Source organism: Salvelinus fontinalis, chromosome 28, assembly GCF_029448725.1.
Source record: "Salvelinus fontinalis isolate EN_2023a chromosome 28, ASM2944872v1, whole genome shotgun sequence".
Lineage (NCBI taxonomy): Eukaryota > Metazoa > Chordata > Actinopteri > Salmoniformes > Salmonidae > Salvelinus > Salvelinus fontinalis.
Genome location: NC_074692.1, coordinates 11,989,244 through 12,013,646, shown reverse-complemented (window position 1 = coordinate 12,013,646; position 24,403 = coordinate 11,989,244). Strand labels below are relative to the sequence as shown.

General features: G+C 42.7%; 3 protein-coding genes across 3 annotated transcripts; 1 reads left to right on the top strand and 2 right to left on the bottom strand.

The window, feature by feature from the left end:
• The first annotated feature begins 79 nt into the window (after positions 1–79).
• LOC129826175 (protein phosphatase PTC7 homolog) lies at positions 80–9,794 on the top strand. Its single transcript, XM_055886579.1, has 6 exons — positions 80–651; positions 2,425–2,604; positions 3,505–3,703; positions 6,112–6,235; positions 6,366–6,495; positions 6,797–9,794. The coding sequence occupies exons 1-6, from the start codon at positions 450–452 to the stop codon at positions 6,853–6,855; spliced, it is 894 nt and encodes a 297-aa protein (XP_055742554.1). The 5' UTR covers positions 80–449; the 3' UTR covers positions 6,856–9,794.
• On the bottom strand, positions 8,896–18,796 carry rad9b (RAD9 checkpoint clamp component B). The gene is made up of 11 exons (XM_055886576.1): positions 18,652–18,796; positions 18,235–18,305; positions 17,939–18,076; positions 17,649–17,763; positions 17,361–17,460; positions 17,077–17,183; positions 16,865–16,971; positions 13,487–13,551; positions 13,205–13,327; positions 11,393–11,627; positions 8,896–10,994 (listed from the first exon to the last, which is right to left on the bottom strand). The coding sequence occupies exons 1-11, from the start codon at positions 18,683–18,685 to the stop codon at positions 10,866–10,868; spliced, it is 1,224 nt and encodes a 407-aa protein (XP_055742551.1). The 5' UTR covers positions 18,686–18,796; the 3' UTR covers positions 8,896–10,865.
• Positions 18,797–18,952: 156 nt separating this feature from the next.
• Positions 18,953–21,154, bottom strand: LOC129826172 (protein FAM216A). The gene is made up of 5 exons (XM_055886575.1): positions 20,910–21,154; positions 20,697–20,737; positions 20,166–20,299; positions 19,945–20,071; positions 18,953–19,865 (listed from the first exon to the last, which is right to left on the bottom strand). The coding sequence occupies exons 1-5, from the start codon at positions 20,993–20,995 to the stop codon at positions 19,678–19,680; spliced, it is 576 nt and encodes a 191-aa protein (XP_055742550.1). The 5' UTR covers positions 20,996–21,154; the 3' UTR covers positions 18,953–19,677.
• Between the last annotated feature and the right edge of the window lie 3,249 nt (positions 21,155–24,403).

Genomic DNA, 24,403 nt, shown 5'->3' with positions numbered 1-24,403 from the left:
TGATTTCAGGGTTAGAAGAACTGAGGAAACTCAAATTGCGTAATGAGATGTGACGTCAGCCCAGTCACAAGACCACAGAGCAGATCACTCCGGCTCGCTCCCCCAGCATGTTTCAGAAATGTGGTAGGTTATTCTACAGGAACGATGGCTGCAACGAACTCGGAACATCTCTGGGAATCTGGACGCGTGATATCCTTCGAATCACGGAGAAGTTGTTACTGATTTGGCTATAACTACTGTATTCAACTAAATAAAGAATAAGTATCGTCTGGGCTGGCGCGCGGGTTTGTTTTGTTTCTGCGTGGCGAATGTTAACGATAGCTAGCTAACTAAGCAGCACAGTATCAAGCTAGCGAGTCAATATTGTGACATTGTAGCTAATCTAGCTAGCTAACACCTAGGTTGTTTCTAGCTTGGTACTCAGTATAGTGGGAGCTGGTGTGTAGGTAATGTTCTCCGTACTTTCATACGGTAGACTGGTTGCCAGAGCAGTAATTGGCGGACTCTCTCAAACGGATAGCCGCGACTACAGCCTGGTAACAGCAAGCTGCGGGTTTGGGAAGGATTTTCGGAAGGGTATCTTGAAGAAAGGGATGTGCTACGGCGACGACGCTTGCTTCATTGCCCGACATAAATCTGCCGATGTTTTGGGTGAGTAAATAATGCGTGGCATTGACAACTATTTTATGACGTGATGATATAACCGGCCTGGTTGTTTAGCTGGCTAACTAACATGCCAGACAATGCACCTTTACTAGTTACAGTAGCTAGTTTGCGTTAACTACGTTTTGTAGTATCAAACAATGGGACACTTAGCATGCACTGTATTTTGTTTGATGAGGCACAATACGCTAACTAGGTTGCTATACTATTGGCTTAGTTTCAAGCCAAGAAAATACAAATACATTTGGGAAACCCTGTCCTAGAGGTCAGAGCTGCCTGTAGTAACGTTAGTTTGATAATTGTAGTGATAGGGGGGCAGCCATAACCAAACTGTAACCAGTATGAACACATTAATAAATAGATTAGAAAGATGAACATTGAGAACTTCTTTCTTTCTTGTTTTTCACTATAACTAGGCTACAACCAATCAGTCCCAGACAGACTTAATTTTTCATTCACACTTTACCCCACGTCACAACTTATATGGTATACCTAACTAGTCCTGGACCTCAGAAGGTCACCATGTTACAAAACGTTCAGATATAAATGTAGTGTGGAACAGACATGATCCTCTGCCTTGTAAAATAAGGAACAGGCTCAACACTAAATAACAGCACATCTATCAGTAGCATTCTAGCCCAGTTCATACAAGTATGACAAACACACTTGTACCTCCTGATCCACACCAAGACTGATGGTTGGTGTCTCAGATTTGACATAATCATATTGATAGACAAACCAATAGTTCTGCTGCAAATAGTCACATGTCTGTAGCCCACAGTTTAAAGGGCATTATACATTTTTAGTATCAGGTAAGCTAAACTGTGAATGCTGCTCTATTGATCATGTGGTTAATTGACTATTTGCACTGTAACGCTAGAAAGTTCAATTCTTTTGTATTAAAGCTATGATTTCAGGCAACACTGGCTTTAGAGAAGAATAGCATTTGTAAGCTATCAAAACAGCTTAGAAAATGTGATTTAGAAATCCAGAGGTAGCCTAACCAAACCCAGAATATCCTCCTTTACTTGTTAGAAAATCCCACTGTCCACTTGAGGCTACATGTCCTCTCAGTGTGGCTTGGAAGGAAGCTGTGAGGCAGGCCATGTCTGATTGTTGTCACATCAGTGAGCCAAAGGTTGGCAGGGAGAGAGTGAGACGACCCTCCTTGTATGGTCACAGCAAGAGCTGATTCTTGTGTCTGGGAAGCAGCTGTAAATAATTGCATTCCTAGGAGAAACTTGGACTGCCAGACCAACTGCTCCCATAATAGGCAGAGGTACATTTCAATAACCATAGAAACCAAATGTTTCAGGGTTTTAAGCAGTGTGATAATGTGACTGCAAGCTAGTGTATGGGCTTGTTGATAATGTAATGTGACTTGACAACTGCAGACAACATACGTTTCAGATAGCTATCAGTAAAAATGGTTTATATGTACCAGACTGGTCAAATTATCAATGGAGATTATTGTCAAAGAAATGCTTATTCTCTGAAGCGTCCCTTGTTTCATTCTAAGCACTGTCTTGCTCTACACTTGGTGTCTTGTTTTAGTGAAAGTGCCTATTGTTTCTCCTGTCACAACTGCGTGAAGACGTCTAGTACTTGTTTCCGATTAATATGACCTCTTCCATTGTCGGAAAACTGTCTTCTTCTGGGAATTTCTTGGGAGTGTTAGGTATAATCAGAATGCAATCTTGATTATTTCCTATCCTGTTCTCCTCTATTGAACCAATACCTGACTGTGTGTGGTTTCTTCAGGTGTGGCAGATGGAGTGGGTGGTTGGAGAGACTACGGTGTGGACCCATCACAGTTTTCAGGGACCCTTATGAAGACCTGTGAGCGGCTGGTAAAGGAGGGGCGCTTCGTTCCAAGCAACCCTGTGGGCGTCCTCACAAGCAGCTACTATGAGCTCCTACAGAACAAAGTGCCTCTGCTGGGTGAGTAAAGGCAGCCCTGGAGGATCAGTGTTTTGTGAACTTGGAGGCTGGTGCAAAAAGAAATCACTCGTGTCTGCCTCATACTGACAAGAATAGGCATTTACAATAGAGAATACGGTCTTAAAGCAGTCTTAGAATAGTCTGTTTTCAGTCTGGGTGGTTAGGCTAAGTGACATGTGAGGTGCTGCTATTTAGATAGGATATTTGCGCGATGAGTCAGAGACCTGCTGGATGCCTCTATCCTGGGAAGTGTAAAGACAAGGAGAAGCCTGTCCCCGCCAGAATCTCCTCTTGATCCATTGCTTTGCTAAAATGGAGCATGCAGAAATGTGCAGGACAAAACAAACGGAGAGTGAGGAAGTCGAGCAGTCCGTGTCGTCAGTCTGTACTTTTCCATCCCATCTCATGTAGAAGAGAAAAACAAGTCAGTATTGTATTTTTCCAGTGCTGGGGAGTACGGTCGTGAGGCCAGCAGTAATTGTATTACTATTGAAAAAACACACAAGAAAGGGAGTGAGAGTAGGGTGAGTCAGAGAGCGTGAGGGGTTGTAGGGAGCTCCCATAGAACATTCTGGTGGTCCAGATGACTCATCAGCAGGGTGTGGCTGCACACGGAGCCATGTTTTTGCCGGTTTGGTTAACTTTTATGATTCCTTAAATGTTATCTTTCCCAAATGTTTCTCTTCCTGAAATGTATTGACATGCCTTCCTCTTCTAACCACAGGTTTAGCTACAGTATGATCATGATATAATGCAACCCAACAAAACACTACTCATAAATCATCCCAACCAATTTATAAATTGTTCAATGGCTCTATTCGACTTAATTTGTTAAAAAATATAATCAGGATGTAGGGCGTGCCACCCATATATTTATCATCTTGTGTTATCTCCTTCCAGGTAGCAGCACGGCCTGTATCGTGGTGCTGGACCGGCAGAGCCATCGGCTGCACACTGCTAACTTGGGAGACTCAGGCTTCCTGGTGGTGCGGGAAGGAGAGGTGGTGCACCGCTCTGATGAACAGCAGCACTACTTCAACACCCCCTTTCAGCTCTCTATCGCCCCACCCGAGGCAGAGGGGGCCGTCCTCAGTGACAGGTCAGTTTTGTGGCCCTGCCGAAGCCATATTTTGTATTGTAAAGAAGCTGTGTAGCTATTTGTTTGGTTTTGAAGCACAGAGTCTCTGCATTGGTTCTGCCCTTGTGCTGCTCTCTGGTCTGTCCAGTCCAGTGTTGATGCAGCATTAGTGAGTGTCAGTACTGCCACAGTCGGTGGGCAGGCCAGGAATGGTTGGGGCCATGTTCTGCTTTCTCTCCTTGTGTAGGCATGCCAGCAGCACTAGTGCTGCAGACTCCAGTGGAGCCGTTGTTTGCTCCCTGCCACCGTTTAAGCCAGGCCAAAGTCTCATCACACACACACACACACACACACACACACACACACACACACACACACACACACACACACACACACACACAGAGGGGCGGCCTCATGGCCCTTCTCACAGCAGCCAATCCCTGGTCTGCTTACCCACAGGCCTTCTCAACCCTGTAATCTAGAACAGGGAGATTATTTAGAGCTGCTCATGTGGGTTTCTCTAAACTGGTGTGAGGTGGAACTGAACTGTCACTGTTGTAAATGTAGCTGATACACAGCATAGTACTTGTAGAAAAGGTCTATTCACAACCGTAGCCTCATCATACATACCTATTATAAAATGGCTTGGTTTTGCTCAGTGCAAAGGACATCTCCATGGCTTATCTCTATACAGAATAAATAGATATGGGCCCGGTTTCCAAATCTTAAGGCTAAATTCATCGTTAGAACCTTCGTAGGAGCATCGTTAAATCTCTGAATTGTTTCCCAAAACCATCATTACCAAAGTTGCACTTGAAAACGCTTGTTATTTACCGACTGCCTCAGACCTCTCATGGAACATCTAAGTGAGTCTTTAGATGCCTTTTTCCCTACTGAGTCACTTCATACACAGAAGATCTCTGCTAAACATAGAATCAAGATCTTTATCTGTCTCTCTGCGACTACAAATACAAAGTTCACATTCTTTGCAATTGTTACAAACAAGCAAAGGATAAAAAGATAATTCAGTCATCTCTGTTTTCAATTTGAAGTAAAAGATACTGCCTACTTGCAGTATAGCCTATATATTTCAATGATATGGAAATACATTTCATGTTCATTCAATTGAGTTTTATTTCTCTGTTTGGCTTACTGTCAAAATTTTTCCCTAATATATTTCATGATGTGCCAAATCTTTATTTATTGCATTATTATAGGGTGAGCATTAGAATATGCCGCCTCAATATTTGTAGCCTTAGGTGATAATATCTCTAAGAGCTGATCCGTTGTCAGTATAGTGGAATAATTCTAATGTTAAGGTCAGATTTGAATGGAGAATTCTGATCCGAGAGCAGCGGTACCTTTTCTTTTGATTCTATCAGTATCGTCACATGCCTCAACGATGCACATAGTGAGCTTTCTCTCTGCGTGGTGTTTTGGGAAACTCATGTTACATCTTCAGCCGTTGTAGGAAAGATGCATCGTTAATATACTCGTAAGCCTAAGTTCCATCGCTATCGGGAAACCGGGCCATAGTCAGTCCAAATTGCGGACCTTGACGTGGCCCCGTCGCATATAGACTGGAAATTGTAATCTTACCATGAGTTAGAGGCTGCAGTATTTTTACCATTGATAGTATCATATTCAGGGTCCTAAGTGTTGTAATTCCGCTGAAGTTGGTGGGAAGACTCAACGTTCATTTACTTTAGAGCTAAATCCGTGATTCCTTAATAGTGATTATTTCGAAACGTAGCGCTAAAGCCTCGATGTAATGTAGGACTGTAGATCGAATGGCGGCTGGGTTACAGATGGTTTCTAGAACAGCCATGAGTGTCGGGGAGTCCGAGGCAGAATTAATGTCGCCTTCCAAGAGCTGAACTTGACACTGCACATGGCTCTGATCTACTGTATATATGTGTGTATCAGCCGCACATCAACATTACAGCAGTTCCTTACAACTTCCCATGATGGCCAAGGTGTGCTTTCCTTGTGTCTATTCCTTCGATTCTTTTCCAACATACCTATGCAATTTGTTAGCAGCAGCATTTCACAGCTGAAAAAGTAGTCAGTTGAAATGTATAACTGCATTGCATGATTTCTAAGTGTTTGACACAGTGCTCTATAGCCATGTCTAACGTGAGGTGTGTGCCTGAGTCTCATAGTCAGACAGGAGACCGAGCAGCAGTGTCAGTGATCTAGGCTAATGAAGGGCTAGAGGCACAGATTAAACTGGGCTCAGACGGGACAGATTTCCTTCCTGGAGGGGGGGGTATGAGAAGGGGGGGCAATTGGCTAACGTTTGCAATTTGGTTAAGCACTTTAACGCTCCCTCTCTAATGGGCACTATATCATCAGGATATTTTAACTCATGTTCCGCAAAAGACTGTTATTTCCTGCTACGTTGTGATAAGCTCTCTGTGCCCCCTCAGTCCCGACGCTGCAGACAGCTCCTCCTTCGATGTCGAGTTGGGGGACATAATTCTCACAGCCACAGACGGCCTCTTCGACAACATGCCCGACTACATGATCCTACAGGAGCTGAAAAAACTCAAGGTACACCCTCGCATAAACCCTTGCCGTACTCGTGTGCAACAAACAGGTTTACTGTTTCATTCAGCAGAGTATTGAAGTTGTGGAACAAGACACTGAAAAAATACTAAGACACTCCATTTTGTTTTTGCAGAACACCAACTATGAGAGTATCCAGCAGACAGCCAGGAGCATTGCAGAGCAGGCCCATGTTCTGGCATACGACCCCAACTACATGTCGCCTTTTGCACAGTTTGCCTGTGACAATGGACTGAATGTAAGAGGTAATGATCATCACTTTTATCACTTCTTCATGCAAGTGGAAATTGGAGACAAAACCAAGGTAGTCCTCATTTCATAGTCCATTTGCTTCATTCATACCCTGCTTCCCTTGTGAATGGTATCCAGGCTGAGAGGGCTGCTCTATAAATCAGGAAGAATGACACCCAGTGAGGAATAAGAAGTGATGGCTCACTTTGTTTTATTAGTGTTCCTTCCATTGCTCTCAGGCTGCTTCCTTTTGGAATGATGAAAATGAGAGATTGTTCTCATCCTTCTGACTGCATATCTTTCTCTTCCCCACAGGAGGAAAGCCAGATGACATCACCGTGTTGCTGTCAATAGTGGCAGAGTACACAGACTAGAGACTGTATTGAGGCTAGGAGGGGAATTCGGAGTTTCCTCTTGCCATCTGTCTCTTGAAGATGTCAGACTGCTTTGATTCCTGCTGGCGGGGATTAGGGACTAATGTTGGTGGCTGACTGAGCCCACCTTCGGCCCCCTGAGATAATCAGTCCTCCAGGACTCAATCAGGCCTATTTCTCAGATGGAACACTGACAATACATGCACTGATGTCACCACCATCAGAACTGAGTGTTAATCTTTAATAGTCTGAATGGATAAATAAAGCATAGGGTTAAGTTCTGACGTCTCTGGTTAGAATACCTGCTGCAAAGTATCTATCTGGGAAATGTCCCAGTTGTCATTGACCTAATCCCCGTTCAGTGGGATGAAGGACATCAGCATGTTGGAGATGAGGCTCTGGCTCTCACATTATTTTTGGACTTGGAGCAAAGCTCAGGATGGAGAGAGAGGAGAGAAAAAAGGTGGTCAGTATTAGCCAGTCAAAAGTGAATGAGCGTCAGAATTGAAAATCTGTGAATCATGCCAATGAGGGTTAATCACAGGAACCGAGCTGATTCAAGACGGGAAGTAGGATCATACCATCAAGTCGAAACGATAGGGCCACGAAAACGTAACTTTTACATTGACTCACATTAACCACAAAAACAAACAATTAAAAGACGTTGAAGGGCAAAAGAAATATGCGGGTATAAGGGCATGCATCATTGTGATATTAAAGGATGTTAGAATGTTTTGGTAGATCTTTGCTATTTTAAGTTGTTTGACTGATCTAAGGAGTTGTATGAAGACTAGGTGCAGTTGCCACATACTTTGCCATATCAGTACAATTTGGGTCAAACACAGACCAAGTTTATCATTTCTAAGGATGTGAAATGGTCAAATTGCTTTTTTCTTTATGGCTTGACGTTTCTGTCAAACCTGTTCTCTGACCCCTGCTGCGACATAAAGAGTGAGTGTGACTGCAAGTGATGTTGAAGGTTATTATGTGTGATAGAGTAACCTCTAGTCTGTCGCGTGTCAGATGTTTATATTGTGTACATGCGGAATGGATGGTTTTTATGTAGGCTACACCGCTTTTTTAAATATCCACTGGGACGCAGTGGTAATAACCATTTACGCACAAAGTTAAAGAAAGCATATCTGAACGTTCACAGTGGACGTTGGTCAAGTGACCAAGCAGATATCAATTTATTTCTGCTTTGGTTTGATGCGGTGGGAATCTGTACTGATCTCAGTTTCAGTTTAGCTTCAGGAAAAAGTGTCACAATCAGAATTTCTCAGTTGTCCTCGCTGTAAAGCTCCAATGGCACATTTGATGACGTCTTATGGATCAGGTCACTAGTGTTTTTATTTAATTTAACCGGTTTTCATTTTCTTTTTTGCTGTAGTCAAAAATGTGCACTTTGCATTTACAACATAACTCATGTGCAGAAACATTTTAAGTGACATTTCCTTTGTAAAGGAAAATTCCACCACAAAGTAGTCAATTGTTTAAATTGTCCCGAAATGTATTGCTTGTAAGCAATCAAGTTTAAGATAATTAACTTAAAAAATTAAAAAACATCACTTGATGCAAAACACAGATTCATATGATGCAAAATGCATCATACAGGGATGATTTTGTATTTTCAAAACTATATTGCTGACAAGAAAAACCTTTTGGGACTATGAAACAAATACCAAAATATTGTTTTTGGGTGAGGTTTCCTTTAACATGTACTATGTACATGTTGATTTATGGAGCTGATGTGCCTTGTATCAGATGTTATTGATAGTGGCAAAATTGTGTATCATATTGTTCCCTAAACCCCACACTGTGTCAGATATGGAGACAGAGTAGAAATGGACAAGTAGCCATATGATTCACACTTACTTTTCCCATCATGCCCTGCTGTCTTAATGCTTAATCTGCGCCATCTGATGAGAGACCTCTCGTTCCCTTTCAATGTGTTCAATGCCTTTCACCATGAGAAACATTCAAATTTGAATGGCCAAGCTATTTATTTTTAAAAGGGGGGGTAAAGCATGACAAATGATCTTAGAATCTTTAAAGGCCCAATGCAGCTGTTTTATATAAATATCAAATTACTTCGGAACAATTAAGTACATTACTGTAATAGATTTCCATAAAAATTTGAAAAAAATTGCTTTTTAGAAGTTTGGAACCCACATTTCAGTTGTACAACTGACTAGGTATCCCCCTTTCCCTTTCTTTGTTATTAGTCTATTAACCAATTTACCGCATGGTGATTTTACCATGGAAAGCCCAAACTCCTGCACATGCAAAATTGCTGATTATAAGCTGTGCAGATTGTATTTTCAACCAGAAACTAACTATCAGGAAAAATAACAAAAAATCTCACTTTTACAGAGTTTCATCAGCTATGATATGATATAATACACAGGAAAAAACATTTTTGACTGTGTTGTACCCCTTAGGTTTTCTTTCTGTTGGTGTCATGGTGTTCCCTCACTACAGGCTACTGTCCTGCTTCAAGGGCTCTCCCCTAACTAGGAAAATAATATCTATGCCGTTACTGACTGATGTAGGGCTACCAGGTAATGCCCTGCATACATTTCTTACTGCGCTGGGAGTTGAAACACACTTGCACTGGATGGCCCAAATGTTTTCACAAACATGGCACTGTAGAGATTGCCAAGAACCTCACCAGCCTTAAAATACAAGCAATTCTCCCTGTCAGACGGAACTATATCAGAGCTTCTCCATGATATCCATATCCTGCTCCCCACTGACTTAGTGACCTGACCTGCCAGTTCCCCTGTTCTGTTGGCCAGTTCCAGACTTCAGTTAATCGTGAGAGCTGCATGTAACGTTATCGATATTTTGTATGTACAGTTCAACAATGCAGAGACCCAGTTTCTGTTTAACATGTTTTCAAAGCTGTAACATATTTCAATAAAGTACAGTATTTATTACCCTCGTTCTTTTCCTTTTAACCAGACCCTTGTCACATGTTTTTCTGTGTCAATATTGTTTGTTCAGTGGTCTCTGCAAGGTATTTGTCTACTTACACAGTAGACTGAACAGTTCCTGAGGTAATGAAAACATGTAGGTCAAAAGCATCTAGAAGCAGACCACGGCTACCATTTCCCTCCCAGTGAGGTAGGCCATGCTGCTACACGTGATCATGTATTTCTGATAGATTATCTTTATGCAGTCTTTCCCTTTGAAGGTGGAATCATACTGTTCCCTGCCAGGCAGCATATCCCTGCTCTGACTCATCCATTCCTCTGTCTCAGCAAGGGCCACAGTGGACTAGACTCAAGTGTTTCCCTCGCAGCTGTCTGCTCTTGTGCAACTGAGGGGACTGCCTGAAGCTACATGAAAAGGATCCATGTGATCTGTATGTTTGGTTACACATTCCTCAAGCTTTAGCGAGTCTGTGAGATGTGTTGAGTTTACTATCAGCACCCAGGTGTGGCATCCCCATGCGCTTGGCTTGAGGAATGTTTTCATGGGCAAATCTATGGCCTTTTCACAATTTGAGATTTTCTCACCTCCGTCCTCCCTGGCCTTCTTTTCGAGGAGAGGCGGCGAGTAGAGGGAAAGTGGATGAAAATGCACTTGTATAAATTAGACTGGTCACAAACGTGCGTCCTCGCCAAATGAAGGCTATCGAGGAGGGGAGGACCGTCTTCCAGTTACCTATTAACGAATTGACAATTCTCAACTTATTGGTTTCTGGGTCACAGGGAAGAGGACAAATGTTTACCCCAATTAATTTGATGCTTTTGATGTCTGACTTTCAAATCTACGGTATATGTTTCTTGCAATAAATGCGCATACCATTGGAATAACTTATTTGTTAGTAAAAACAAACAGCCATGCTTTATGAACTTTCATTTAAAGCACTCAAATGAATTGAAAAATATTATGTTCTCTTTTAAATGTATTTACAATATACAATGGGAAAAAGACTATGGTCTACTGAAAAAACTTGCAGGGTATGAAAACAGTTCTTGGCTTGGTCATCATTCTGTGGTAACTTACAGTGCACCACTGGCCCTCTCATCTCCCCCATCTTCTGTATCACTGGAACACGCCAGACTGGGCAGCATAAAGGTGCAACCATCACCTTGCTCACAGGACACGGCCCCAAAGAGGAGGGAGCGAACCTAAGGAACCAAAACACACAACTCATCATTAATAGACAGCTGAGCAGACTATGAGCATGGGTGGAAAAAAACAGCAAATTGTGAAACAGTTTTCGCAATATGGTCTGGAGGTTCTTAGGCAAAAGAGCTTGAGATAAGAGGGCTGTGCAACCAGCCACACACCTTGCATACGTCACAATTCACCTTCACCCTGTGTCTTTCAGGTCAATCACACATCACATGGTTAAACATTATTGCAATCTAGGCACATTCCAGGTTGAACGTTAAAGCAAGGCCTTATCTGTACTTTGGAACTTACCAAAGTATGGTACCAGTCGGAGCCTGCCAAAATCCCAGAACACAGTGGCTTGAGAGCACAAACAGAAGTCAACCAAAGTTCACATTTTGTTCTAATTTACCTTGGAGGAAGGAGGAGTTGTGATGCCACGACCTCTGTGTGTGTAATGTGGTGTTCTGAGCCTATCAGAATCCTCTCCTGTCCTGGTGAACTCTCTCATGAGGGCTGCTCCACAGAACACTGGGCTTCCCTGGCTGGATGCTATCAGCTCGCCTGCAGAGGGAAACCCCTGGGCCTGGGGGGGACCGGCATCTGCCTCACACGGGCCCTCCGGAGGCTCCGCAACACCTCCACACCTGAGAGCATATAAGGACCATTACAGCAAGGCTGCCTTCAGGCATTTCCCTCCAGTGGTCTGCCTATAGTCGTTTTCCTATATTGCTTCATATTGAACACAGATGCCTGTCAGTCTTAAATCAATATTAATTAACCACATTCGTGATAGTCAACAAACTAAAGCAATAGCATTGCTAACAGATATCTAGATATATATATAATAGAAGTTATATGAGATGCGCATGCCACATTCTATTGGGAAAAGGTTGTTTTTAGATAACCGAGCAGTGTGAGTTTGAAAGAAGTCTGCTCTCATGAGCGCGTGTTACATGATATGTATGCCGCGTGAGTTACTGCAGCTGCACGTGCATCAGTGTGTGAGGGAGAGAGAGTGGAGGGGAGGGGCAGAGCTAGAGAGACGGCAGGGAGAGAAAGGGAGGAACGTGGAGAGAGAAAAAAGGGAGCTGTTGTAAGAGTGACACTGCTGTTGGATGTTGGCTGTGCTCCAAGGTTGCATGCTAGGACAACCTAACTCTGTTCCGCCTGTTCTCCTGCACATGGCAGGCCAGCATAAACATGCTTTCCATAAACACCACTGACTGCACCACAGACAGAACCAGAATGAGCCTATAAAGAAGCGTCCCAGCAGGAGAGAGAATGGGAAGAACCTGGGTTTTAAATATCTTCACTTATCTTTGTCAAGGTCAGCATGAGAATAATGTGTGTGTTTGCCTGGGAGGTTATGGAACAGCGGGTTCAGTAACATAAGAATATAAACATAAATTGTACAACTACAACATTAACAAAAGTCTGATGTGTTCTCAGTATTCCATGAAGGTATATACATGACATTTACATTTTGGTCATTCGAACATACTGTATGAACGTTTCCTTGAAAAAGGAAGAAGCAGTGCAATGCAGTGACGTCATAAGTGACCCAGATGTGCCACAATCCGGCTGGGACTGGTGCAAACCCCACCTCAAGCGGCCCATCGCCACAGCAACGTAACAGGTTAGTGACTGTGGGGGAGGTAGGGATTACAGTCCGTCAGTCTGTCAGGCCTCTAACCCAGCCAGCACGGCCTTGCCCCAGATAGCCAACCTCTGTCACAGTGCTACTGAACTGTTCTGTAGCACAACGCCCAATGAGGCACCAAAAAAAGCACATGCTGGCCAACTCCCGTAAGGAGGACATCACAGGTACAGCCAGCTCTAGGAAAGGCTAGTTCAAATTTACTCTACTGTGACTCACATGATTGGGCAGGCGCTTTAAGGCTATCTAAGCGTGTTAACTTTTTTATTTGCTATTGAACTGAGAAACTGCTTCTCGCTACGACAAAATGTCCTGCATTTCTACACACCATGCCTCCAAACAAGTGCTTCCCTGACTATTGAAATCATTTGGGCACTTCTACATACATTATTTGATATAGCGGTAGGGTTGCTATGGTGACTACATCATAGATGATGAAGATAGAAGCAGATTAAGGGCAGGATGTGATGCTGGCGATGTGGTGTATTACACAATGTTGGACCAAATACAGAACCCCCCTATCAGTGGTGGGGTAATAACTGTTTAACGAATGGTGACGGCTACCTTAGTGCAGCAGGAGCCTGGGCCTCTGTAGCCTGGGAGGGGGTCCTGCTCTCTGGGTTGACAAGAGTAGCCAACACCACACTGGCCTCCAGCACCATGTCATCTACACTGAAGGCCACCGGCCTGACAGACAGCAGAACACAACATCAGCATACCTAGAACCAGTGCCCTGAGATTTCTCCAACCTTGTGACCAGACCGGGAAAAACTCCAGGCCTAATTTAGGACCTAAGTAAAAGAGGTGATAGTCACTGGGTATAATCACAATTACCAGGATACTTACTTTCCTGCGGCGCCAAAGTGAGCAGATACTGGTAGACCATGTGATTCAGCAAATGACAGCAATCCCTAGAGAAGAGGTTAATACATTAAACACATACATGTTTGGAGTGACTGTTTAATCATTCACCACCAATTAAAATAATAGTTCACAATACTCTGGTACTCTGCTAGACAGCAATGTACATTAGATGACAGGGCACATATTACCAATGTTGCTGTGTACAGTCATGGCCAAAAGTTTTGAGAATGACACAAATATTAATTTCCACAAAGTTTGCTATTTTAGTGTCTTTAGATATTTTTGTCAGATGTTACTATGGAATACTGAAGTATAATTACAAGCATTTCATAAGTGTCAAAGGCTTTTATTGACAATTACATGAAGTTGATGCAAAGAGTCAATATTTGCAGTGTTGACCCTTCTTTTTCAAGACATCTGCAATCCGCCCTAGCATGCTGTCAATTCACTTCTGGGCCACTGTCAGAGTCGTGTGTATAGGTGGCAGGGAAGTCAGGCGCAGGAGAGTTAAACGGAGTTTAAATGGAGACTTTTAATAAATGTCCACTTAACATGCTCCAAACACGAAAATGTACATACATAAAATAAACATGGGTACGAGGACCCGTCGCACACCTATACACCAAGAAACAACACTTGACATAAAACAATCTCTGACAAAGACATGAGGGGAAACAGAGGGTTAAATACACAAGAGGTAATGGATGGGATTGAAAACAGGTGTGTGGGAAGACAAGACAAAACCAATGGAAAATGAAAAATGGATCGATGATGGCTAGAAGACCGGTGAAGTCGACCGCCGAACACCGCCCGAACAAGGAGAGGCAACGACTTCGGAAGAAGTCGTGACAGCCACATCCTGACTGATTGTCAGGTGTGTGCGTACTGGTAGCGAAGTCAGGTGCAGGAGAGCAGAGATTTGTGAACAGGCGCACACTTTATTGAGGCAAAAGTGAAAAACGCGCAAAACAGTCACAAGAATTATGTTTAACAATAAACATTTTCGTGAAATACCACGGAAAAAACAAACCAGTCTGGCGCGTCAACAACAAACACGTAACACAAACAATCTTACACAAAGACATGATGGGGAACAGAGGAATAAATACATGTAGATTGATTGGGGAATGAAAACCAGGTGTGTAGGGAACAAGACAAAACAAATGGATACATGAAAAATGGAGCGGCGATGGCTAGAAAGCCGGTGACGTCAACCGCCAAACGCCGCCCGAACAAGGAGAGGATCCGACTTCGGCGGAAGTCGTGACACTGATGGCAGCCCATTCTTGCATAATCAATGCTTGGAGTTTGTCAGAATTTGTGGGTTTTTGTTTGTCCACCCGCCTCTTGAGGATAGACCACAAGTTCTCTATGGGATTAAGGTCTGGGGAGTTTCCTGGCCATAGACCCAAAATATTGATGTTTTGTTCCCCGAGGCACTTAGTTATCACTTTTGCCTTATCGTGGTGCTCCATCATGCTGGAAAAGGCATTGTTCGTCACCAAACTGTTCCTAGATGGTTGGGAGAAGTTGCTCTCGGAGGATGTGTTTGTACCATTCTTTATTTATGGCTGTGTTCTTAGGCAAAATTGTGAGTGGGCCCACTCCCTTGGCTGAGAAGCAACCCCACACATGAATGGTCTCAGGATGCTTTACTGTTGGCATGACACAGGACTGATGGTAGCGCTCACCTTGTCTTCTCCGGACAAGCTTTTTTCCGGATGCCCCAAACAATCGAAAAGGGGATTCATCAGAGAAAATGACTTTACCCCAGTCCTCAGCAGTCCAGTCCCTGTACCTTTTGCAGAATATCAGTCTGTCCCTGATGTTTTTCCTGGAGAGAAGTGGCTTCTTTGCTGCCCTTCTTGACACCAGGCCATCCTCCAAAAGTATTTGCCTCACTGTGCGTGCAGATGCACTCACACCTGCCAGCTGCCATTCCTGAGCAAGCTCTGTACTGGTGGTGCCCCGATCCCGCAGCTGAATCAACTTTAGGAGACGGTCCTGGTGCTTGCTGGAATTTCTTGGGCGCCCTGAAGCCTTCTTCACAACAATTGAACCGCTCTCCTTGTAGTTCTTGATGATCCGATAAATGGTTGATTTAGGTGCAATCTTACTGGCAGCAATATCCTTGCCTGTGAAGCCTTTTTTGTGCAAAGCAATGATGATGGCACGTGTTTCCTTGCAGGAAACCATGGTTGACAGAGGAAGAACAATGATTCCAAGCACCACCCTCCTTTTGAAGCTTCCAGTCTGTTATTCGAACTCAATCAGCATGACAGAGTGATCTCCAGCCTTGTCCTCGTCAACACTCACACCTGTGTTAATGAGAGAATCACTGACATGATGTCAGCTGGTCCTTTTGTGGCAGGGCTGAAATGCAGTGGAAATGTTTTTTGGGGATTCAGTTCATTTGCATGGCAAAGAGGGACTTTGCAATTTATTGTATTTCATCTGATCACTCTTCATAACATTCTGTAGTATATGCAAATTGCCATCATACAAACTGGGGCAGCAGACTTTGTGAAAATGTATATTTGTATAATTCTCAAAACTTTTGGCCACGACTGTACACTAGCCATAACCTTTCAAGTTGTTGGGGTCAATCACAGTGAAAGGGGTAATCATGGGTTCAGTTGAATCGCAGTGTCCGATGCCCAGACACCAGAGCCTCTGTGTGTGTTCGACTAGCCCCTCTAACACACTGTGACAGGTAAGACTAGCAGCAATGTAGAGACTGGCTCACTGTCCAACTCAATCACAGGCTAGCATGAACACACAGCAGTCTATAGCTAGGCATAGCTTTACTGTGTAATGAGGGACTTCACAAAAGTGTACCCCCAACAACATTCCAGGACGTTAGGGTCGGGTCAAAGGATGTGGGTCTGAGCACAAATTGTGACACATTAGCTGTACTTTATAATAAATAACACACAAAAACATAGGATGCAAAATGGCTGCCTTTTTGGGGTCCCAATGTGATATATTTTGCTATTGAATCATGTTGATGTATATTTCTCCTCTGAGGACTTGGGTTTATTTGGAACATGGTATGAGAGTTAGGCAATCAATGCATGTGTTTTACTACTTATTACTGTCTGTTCACTAAAAATGTTGACATGTGCGGTGAAAAAAACATCATATTATAACTTGATTCATTAGGGTCATAAAACAAAATCCTGCCCAGGAGGGGAACGTTCCATTGAAAATGATAGGGTACAGAGTCTCCTGGACACTTGGGTTCAGTCCTGTAAATAAATGAATTAACCCATGGGTATGCAAGTACAGACAGTGACACCCTCCCATATTCACAAGCTCATGTGACAAAAAATAAGGTCCATCCCAAAATAACCCCCTTACCCTCAGCTCCTTCAGACAGAAGGTTATGTCTGAGTCAACTCCAACCTGGAAGTAGTCAAACTCACTGGGATCTAAAGACATCTCAGTATGCATGGCCTTCATTTGATCTGCACCCCGAAAAATCACGAGTTAGGCATAATATGTTACCGACTTTTTGTGGGTTGGTTTTTTCATACACCGTAGACACCGTAGACAAGAGTGCAACATCTCACCACTTTCATCTTCATAGTAGCTTTTCAGATTGACTCTCAGAGGAGACATGGACAGAGTGATCTCTTCCTGAGACACTGGGAAGTGCATCACCATGTCGCCTAGAAGTCTGCCCCCAAAATAATAATACAAATGTAATACAATTATAATAGATAGTACAAATGTAAATTACTAATGAAATAATCATCATATACTGTATACCCTGTAGTAATTCTTAGTCAGTCTCTGAATCACTCTTCAACAATGTCACGAGGAGATAGATTGGGATATGTTTAGGGGAGCTCACCTGGGCTGGGCCTTCAGGACATTGGGGCAGAGGTGAGAAGGAAACACTGCCTGCAGAGCTTCACTTTCCTGGAAACCCAGGTTGTGTGTTTTGGTGATACCTGTCACAATGAGTATGAGATGTTGGGACACAGCGCCATCTAGTATTGATACAATGCATTACAATCTGAGAAAGAATCCCCTTTGTTCCAAAACATTATTGAACACCTACTGGAAGTTGCTCACCCACCCACACACACATATAAAACAAGCTCTTATCTGAGAGCACTCTATTGGACTGTTCTCCTACCATGTCTGCAGTGAAACTGGAATATCACCCGGTTGTCTGCGAGATTGATGGATATTTGACAGCTATCCACATTACGCTCAATGGTAGCCAGGCACCGAAACAGCAGCAGCACTGACTAAAACCAAAACGATGTATATTAATACACAGCTATTACACTATCAGTACTATAAAGTCTCGCCCATTGTAAAAGCAATGATGCTGGACTGTTCCATATGGGCCTGTGTGAGACATTTATCTGTCTTGAGATATTGGGGTCATATTCAGCAGATTCAGAACAGCTTGACCATTACCTTCATGACCAACTTGCATTTGACAGTTCCACAGTCCTGGGCTGGTCCTGTGTCTGGGCTGTAGTGTTGGAAGAACAGTGGGGAGAAGAGGAAGCAGCCGTAGGCAGAATGGGCTGAGTTCACTGACCTCATTGCCAACTACAAGAGACCAGAGCAGGCAGATAATGATATGCATAATGGTTAGAACAGGACAATGTTATGTAGCTAACACTTTACATTGATAAAGCTTTGTAAACTAGACCATCATCAAATCAAACGTTATTTGTGTAGCACACTTCAAATGGACTGATGCTTACCCCTTTCATCATAGGATCCAACCATAATTCATCTCCTATGCGTGCCAGGGCATGAACAGCCTTCCCAAACACTGTCAGAAACAGAGTCAGAGATACTGTTTATGTAGATTAAATTGATCAAGCAATTGTGTCAACATATTTAGCTATCTAAATCCTACATTTTAGCTATCTAGCTAAATCACTTCAGAGAAAAATCCGCAGACTGAGGTAACGTTAGGATGTCAACGCTAGCCAACTTTAGAGAATTAGCTAACTTTAGAGAGGTAACGTTAACTAGCTAGCTAACGTTTATACTATCCTGTTTGGCACATTTAGCTAGCTAGCTAAGTTAGCTAGATATGTACTTTAAAATGTGTTGCACATTTCTGTATCAATACGTTATAGTTAACGTTATCTATATTGCAAAAGTTAACATACCTTTAACACCGTTTCTTTCAATGACACACTTCATTTTGGCAGTCAAGTTCAAGTTCCACAATGTTTGATTTTGTGTTTGATCACTAATTAGTGTCTGTCGGTGCAGTTGACGCGCAACAGCTACAAAACAGCAGCATGGAGATGATTTACTAATGAACCATATTGTGTAATATGCTAATCTATTACCATTATGATTAGTATGACTATAAGGGGTCATGTAATGTATATTAAGTTAAAATTCTAAAATCCTGAATGCATACAAAACTAGATAGCTGGTACAACAAATGACCATTCAAGAGAATATTTTTTTGCCAGTATAATTTATTGTCAAGCAGTCACACTGTACTACAAACACATTGTTACATGATAATCTCACAGGCCTATTGCAGAAACCTTCCCAGCTGTCACTTATTTCTCTTCAGATGTTTCTGTATATTGTTTTGCCCCTGCTTTTTGGTGGGATTATATTTTACTTTTTTCAAATACTCAGCACATTATCAACTGCAAATTAAGAGGTAGAGTCAGCAAAATGACATTGCATGAGCAGCACCTGCAGATATTGTGACGAGCAAAATGAAAGACTGCTCTCACACAGTCACACACAGTATCTGCGCATGTGCAAAGGTTCCCTTCATGCTCTTACAAGGTGGTAGCCACGGGACCAAAACAGTGAAGTTTAGACTCGCGATCCAACGCCCTTGTTGCAGAAATTGGCACACTATGCTGTTTAATTTGTGCATCCACTTCATATTGCTGACTCTACCTTTAAGTTTTAAACCATTTATTATTAAAATTACCTTTAATCATATATAAATAATCAACAGTCAATAAATGTACAGTATGTAATAATGGTTTATAAACTATTTAAAAATTCTTATAAGCAGTTTAATGGGAGACTCAAATAAATGTGTTACCAACAAGGAGAATGTGTTTTGAAATGATAAAAATTATACTATACTTCAATACATTGTCAGAATAATATAATGTATGACTGACTTCATTATAATTATTTCAAATACAATCTTCTCACTCTGCACTGGGACTGTTGGTAATCTTTGGGAGAATAACTTTAGAGTGCACTGTGGTGCCCTTCCTCTGTCCATATGGCTTGATCCTAGATCCAGAATCTCTCTCATTGTCCATCTTGAATGTGAGCCGATCTTTAAGCAGTGGGCCTCCAGTAGTATGTTTGGTTCCATCCAAAGAGCTATGACCTTGAGGGAAAACATTTAATCTAAGATGGGCAATAATTGGCCTATATTCAATTCTAAAGTAAATACAATTAAAACCCACCTGATTTTATACACCGGTGCAGCACATTGAGATAGTGTTGCTTCATCAGTCGTCTCATGTGCTCGGTGCTGTAAACATTTGCAATACTGTAGAGATATCGTTTCTGTCCAGTTGTGAGGGTTGGATGCTGGAACATGATAACAATATTTTGTTGAACACTACATTTACATTCAGCAATATATTAATTCTGGTATATGGCAAATAACTTGCTGACATGTTACCTGTAGAAATGGTGCAGTCATCATGGACTTGGGGACGTGTATGGTTTTCACCTGCTGGTGGTCAGGAACCTTGAAATGTGCTGTCCTGTGCATCTCCACCCTGGTGTTTTGTTCCTTATACACATGCTCAGAGTCTGTCATACAGATAGGTGTATTAATGAGGCCTCTATCTGCATTAATCACACACTTTTTGATTGAGTAAAATGTTAATGCATATTAGTTCAATCACCAGTAATGTTAAATAGATTGATTCACCAAATTAACATTACACTAACATTTGGATAACCCCCCAAAAATACATTTTCCAAAATACCATTTGGAAAGCTATTGACTCCTATACTCGACTGGCTTCTGTGGTGTCTATTGCATGCCACACGCAGGCTATTGCATTTCAGTTCTCTATCAACAGAGCAGCGTTTTACCTTGCATTTCCGACTCACAAAATAGCCTATAGTTTCAAACTAACAACGTAAACATGCAAACATACAATGCACAAGTTAATAACCAGTAGGCTATACATACAGTACATACCTATATATCTATGATGGTACATGTTATTTGACTCCGCAGATCTACAAACATGAAATAATAGAAACTTGATCTGAAATGTTTGCATTGAAAGCAATAAGAGCAAATCTCGAAAAACAAGTCCTCATTAAAAACAGATGTGTCTATAAATATAACGCACTCATTTCATTAACATTCATTACAGAAGCATACAATTGGTTCATTTTGCAAGCCTACCTTGTTGCTAAAACGCGACTACCACCGCGTTTTATCAGGCGATCTCCTTTTCTTATTTCCTCGACAAATGTAACCTGTTTTCTCATGATTTTGTTACTTTGTAACAAATCGATGAGGTCAATTTTAATATTGGTGGTTACAAGTATCAATCTTACATTGCCATGGTCGTGTGAACAGGAGAGGATGTCAGTCCATGGGGCGGATCCAGAGCAGACTACTGACAATTATACAGAGCATTCGGAAAGTATTCAGACCCCGTGACTTTTTACACATTTTGTTAAGTTACAGCCTTACTAATGGATTAAATGACACAGCGAAAACAAGTTTTTAGAAATGTTTTGCAAATGTAATAAAAATAAAAAACTGAAATACCTTATTCACATAAGTATTCAGACCCTTTGCTGTGAGACTTGAAATTGAGCTCAGGTGCATCCCGTTTCCATTTGTCATCCATCAAATCAAATCAAACTTTATTTGTCACATGCGCCGAATACAACAAGTGTAGACCTTACCGTCAAATGCTTACTTACAAGCCCTTAACCAACAGTGCAGTTCAAGAAGAGTTAAGAAAATATTTACCAAATAAATTAAAGTAAAAAATTATAAAAAGTGACACAATAACATAACAATAACGAGGCTATATATAAGGGTACCGTGGGGGTACAGGTTAGAGGTAATTTGTACATGTAGGTAGAGGTGAAGTGACTATGCATAGATAATAAATAGTGAGTAGCAGCAGTGTACAAAACAAATGGGGGTTGGGGGGGGGGGGGGGTATGTAATAGTCTGGTGGCCATTTGATTAATTGTTCAGCAGTCTCATGGCTTGGGGGTAGAAGCTGTTAAGGAGCCTTTTGGTCCTAGACTTGGCGCTCCGGTACTGCTTGCCGTGCGGTAGCAGAGAAACCCGCCTATGACTTGGGTGACTGGCGTCTCTGACAATTTTATGGGCACCGCCTATTATATAGGTCCTGGATTGCAGGAAGCTTGGCCCTAGTGATGTACTGGGCTGTACGCACTACCCTCTGTAGCGCCTTATGGTCAGATGCCGAGCAGTTGCCATACCAGGCGGTGATGCAACTGGTCAGGATGCTCTCGATGGTGCAGCTGTAGAACTTTTTAAGGATCTGGGGACCCATGCCAAATCTTTTCAGTCTCCTGAGGGAGAAAAAGTTTTGTCGTGCCCTCTTCACGACTGTCTTGGTGTGTTTGGACCATGATAGATCGTTGGTAATGTGGACACCAAGGAACTTGAAACTCTCAACCCGCTCCACTACAGCCCCGTTGATGTTAATGGGAGACTGTTCGGCCTGCCTTTTCCTGTAGTCCACGATCAGTTCCTTTGTCTTGCTCGTATTGAAGGAGAGGTTGTTGTTCTAGCACCACACTGCCATTTCTCTGACCTCCCTATAGGCTGTCTCATCATTGTCGGTGATCAGGCCTACCACTGTTGTGTCATCAGCAAACTTAATGATGGTGTTGGAGTCGTGTTTGGCCATGCAGTCGTGGGTGAAAAGGGAGTACAGGAGGGGACTAAGTACACACCCCTGAGTGGCCCCAGTGTTGAGGATCAGCGTGGCAGACGTTTTGTTCCCTACCCTTACCACCTAGGGGCGTCTCTTCAGGAAGTCCAGGATCCAGTTGCAGAGGGAGATGTTTCTTCAACTTGATTGGAGTCCACCTGTGGTAAATTCAATTGATTGGGCATTATTTGGAAAGGCACACGCCTGTCTATATAAGGTCCCACAGTTGAAAGTGCACGTTGGCGAAAAAACCAAGCCATGAGGTCGAAGGAGATGTCCGTAGAGCTCCAAGACAAGATTGTGTCGAGGCACAGATCTGAGGAAGGGTACAAAAACAATTCTGCAGCATTGAAGGTCCCCAAGAACACAGTGGCCTCCATCATTCTTAAATGGAAGAAGTTTGGAACCACCAAGACTTTTCCTAGAGTTGGCCTTTCGGGCCAAACTGAGCAATCGGGGGAAGGGCCTTGGTCAGGGAGGTGACCAAGAACCCGATGACAGAGCTTCAGAGTTCCTCTGTGGAGATGGGAGAACCATCCAGAAGGACAACCATCTCTGCAGCACTCCACCAGGCCTTTATGGTAGAGGCCTTTATCAATCAGGCCTTTATGGTAGAGTGGCCAGACGGAAGCCATTCCACAGTAAAAGGCACATGACAGCTGGTCTGGAGGAAACCTGGCACAATCCTGTCCATCCTGAAGCATGGTGGTGGCAGCATCATGCTGTGGAGATGTTTTTCAGAGGCAGGGACTGGGAGGCTAGTCAGGATCGAGGGAAAGATGAATGAAGCAAAGTACAGAGAGATTCTTGATGAAAACCTGCTCCAGAGAGCTCAGTACCTCAGACTGGGGTGAAGGTTCACCTTCCAACAGGACAACAACCATAAGCACACAGCCAAGACCAAGCAGGAGTGGCTTCGGGAAAAATTTCTGAATGTCCTTGAATGGCCCAGCCAGAGCCCGGACTTGAACCCGATCAAACATCTCTGGAAAGACCTGAAAATAGCTGTGCAGCGACGCTCCCCATCCAACATGACAAAGCGTGAAAGGATCTGGGAGATACTCCCCAAATACAGGTGTGCCAATGTAACGGATGTGAAATGGCTAGCTAGTTAGCGGGTACGCGCTAGTAGCATTTCAATCAGTTACGTCACTTGCTCTGAGACTTTAAGTAGGGTTGCCCCTTGCTCTGCAAGGGCCGCGGCCTTTGTGGAGCGATGGTAACGCTGCTTCGTGGGTGACTGTTGTTGATGTGTGGAGAGGGTCCCTGGTTCGCGCCCGTGTCGGGGCGAGGGGACGACGTAAAGTTAAACTGTTACACCAATCTTGTAGCGGTCACACCCAAGAAGACTAGAGGCTGTAATCGCTGCCAAAGGGACTTTAGAAAGTACTGAGTAAAGGGTCTGAATACTTATGTAAATGTGATATTTCCATTTTTTATTTATAATACATTTTCAAAAAATTCTAAAAAACAGTTTTTGCTTTTTCATTATGGTTTATTGTGTGTGGATTGATGAGGGGAAAACACGATTTTATCAATTTCATAATAAGGTTGTAATGTAACAAAATGTAGAAAAAGTCAAGGGGTCTGAATATTTTCCGAATGCACTGCATTGATAAAGTATTTAGACCCCTTGACTTTTTCCACATTTTGTTACATTACAGCCTTATTATAAAATTGACAATAGTTTGTTTTCCCTCATCAATCTACACACAATACCACAGATTTTTTTGCAATAAAAAAAAAGAACACAGAAATATCACATTTACATAAGTGCCAGGTTTCCTCCAGATGTGACGCTTGGCATTCAGGCCAAAATGTTCAATCTTGATTTCATCAGACCAGAGAATCTTTTTTCTTATGGTCCGAGAGTCCTTTAGGTGCCTTTTTGCAATCTTCAAGCGGCTGACATCAGTGGTGGAAAAAGTACCCAATTGTCATACTTGAGTAAAAGTATAGATACCTTAGTAGA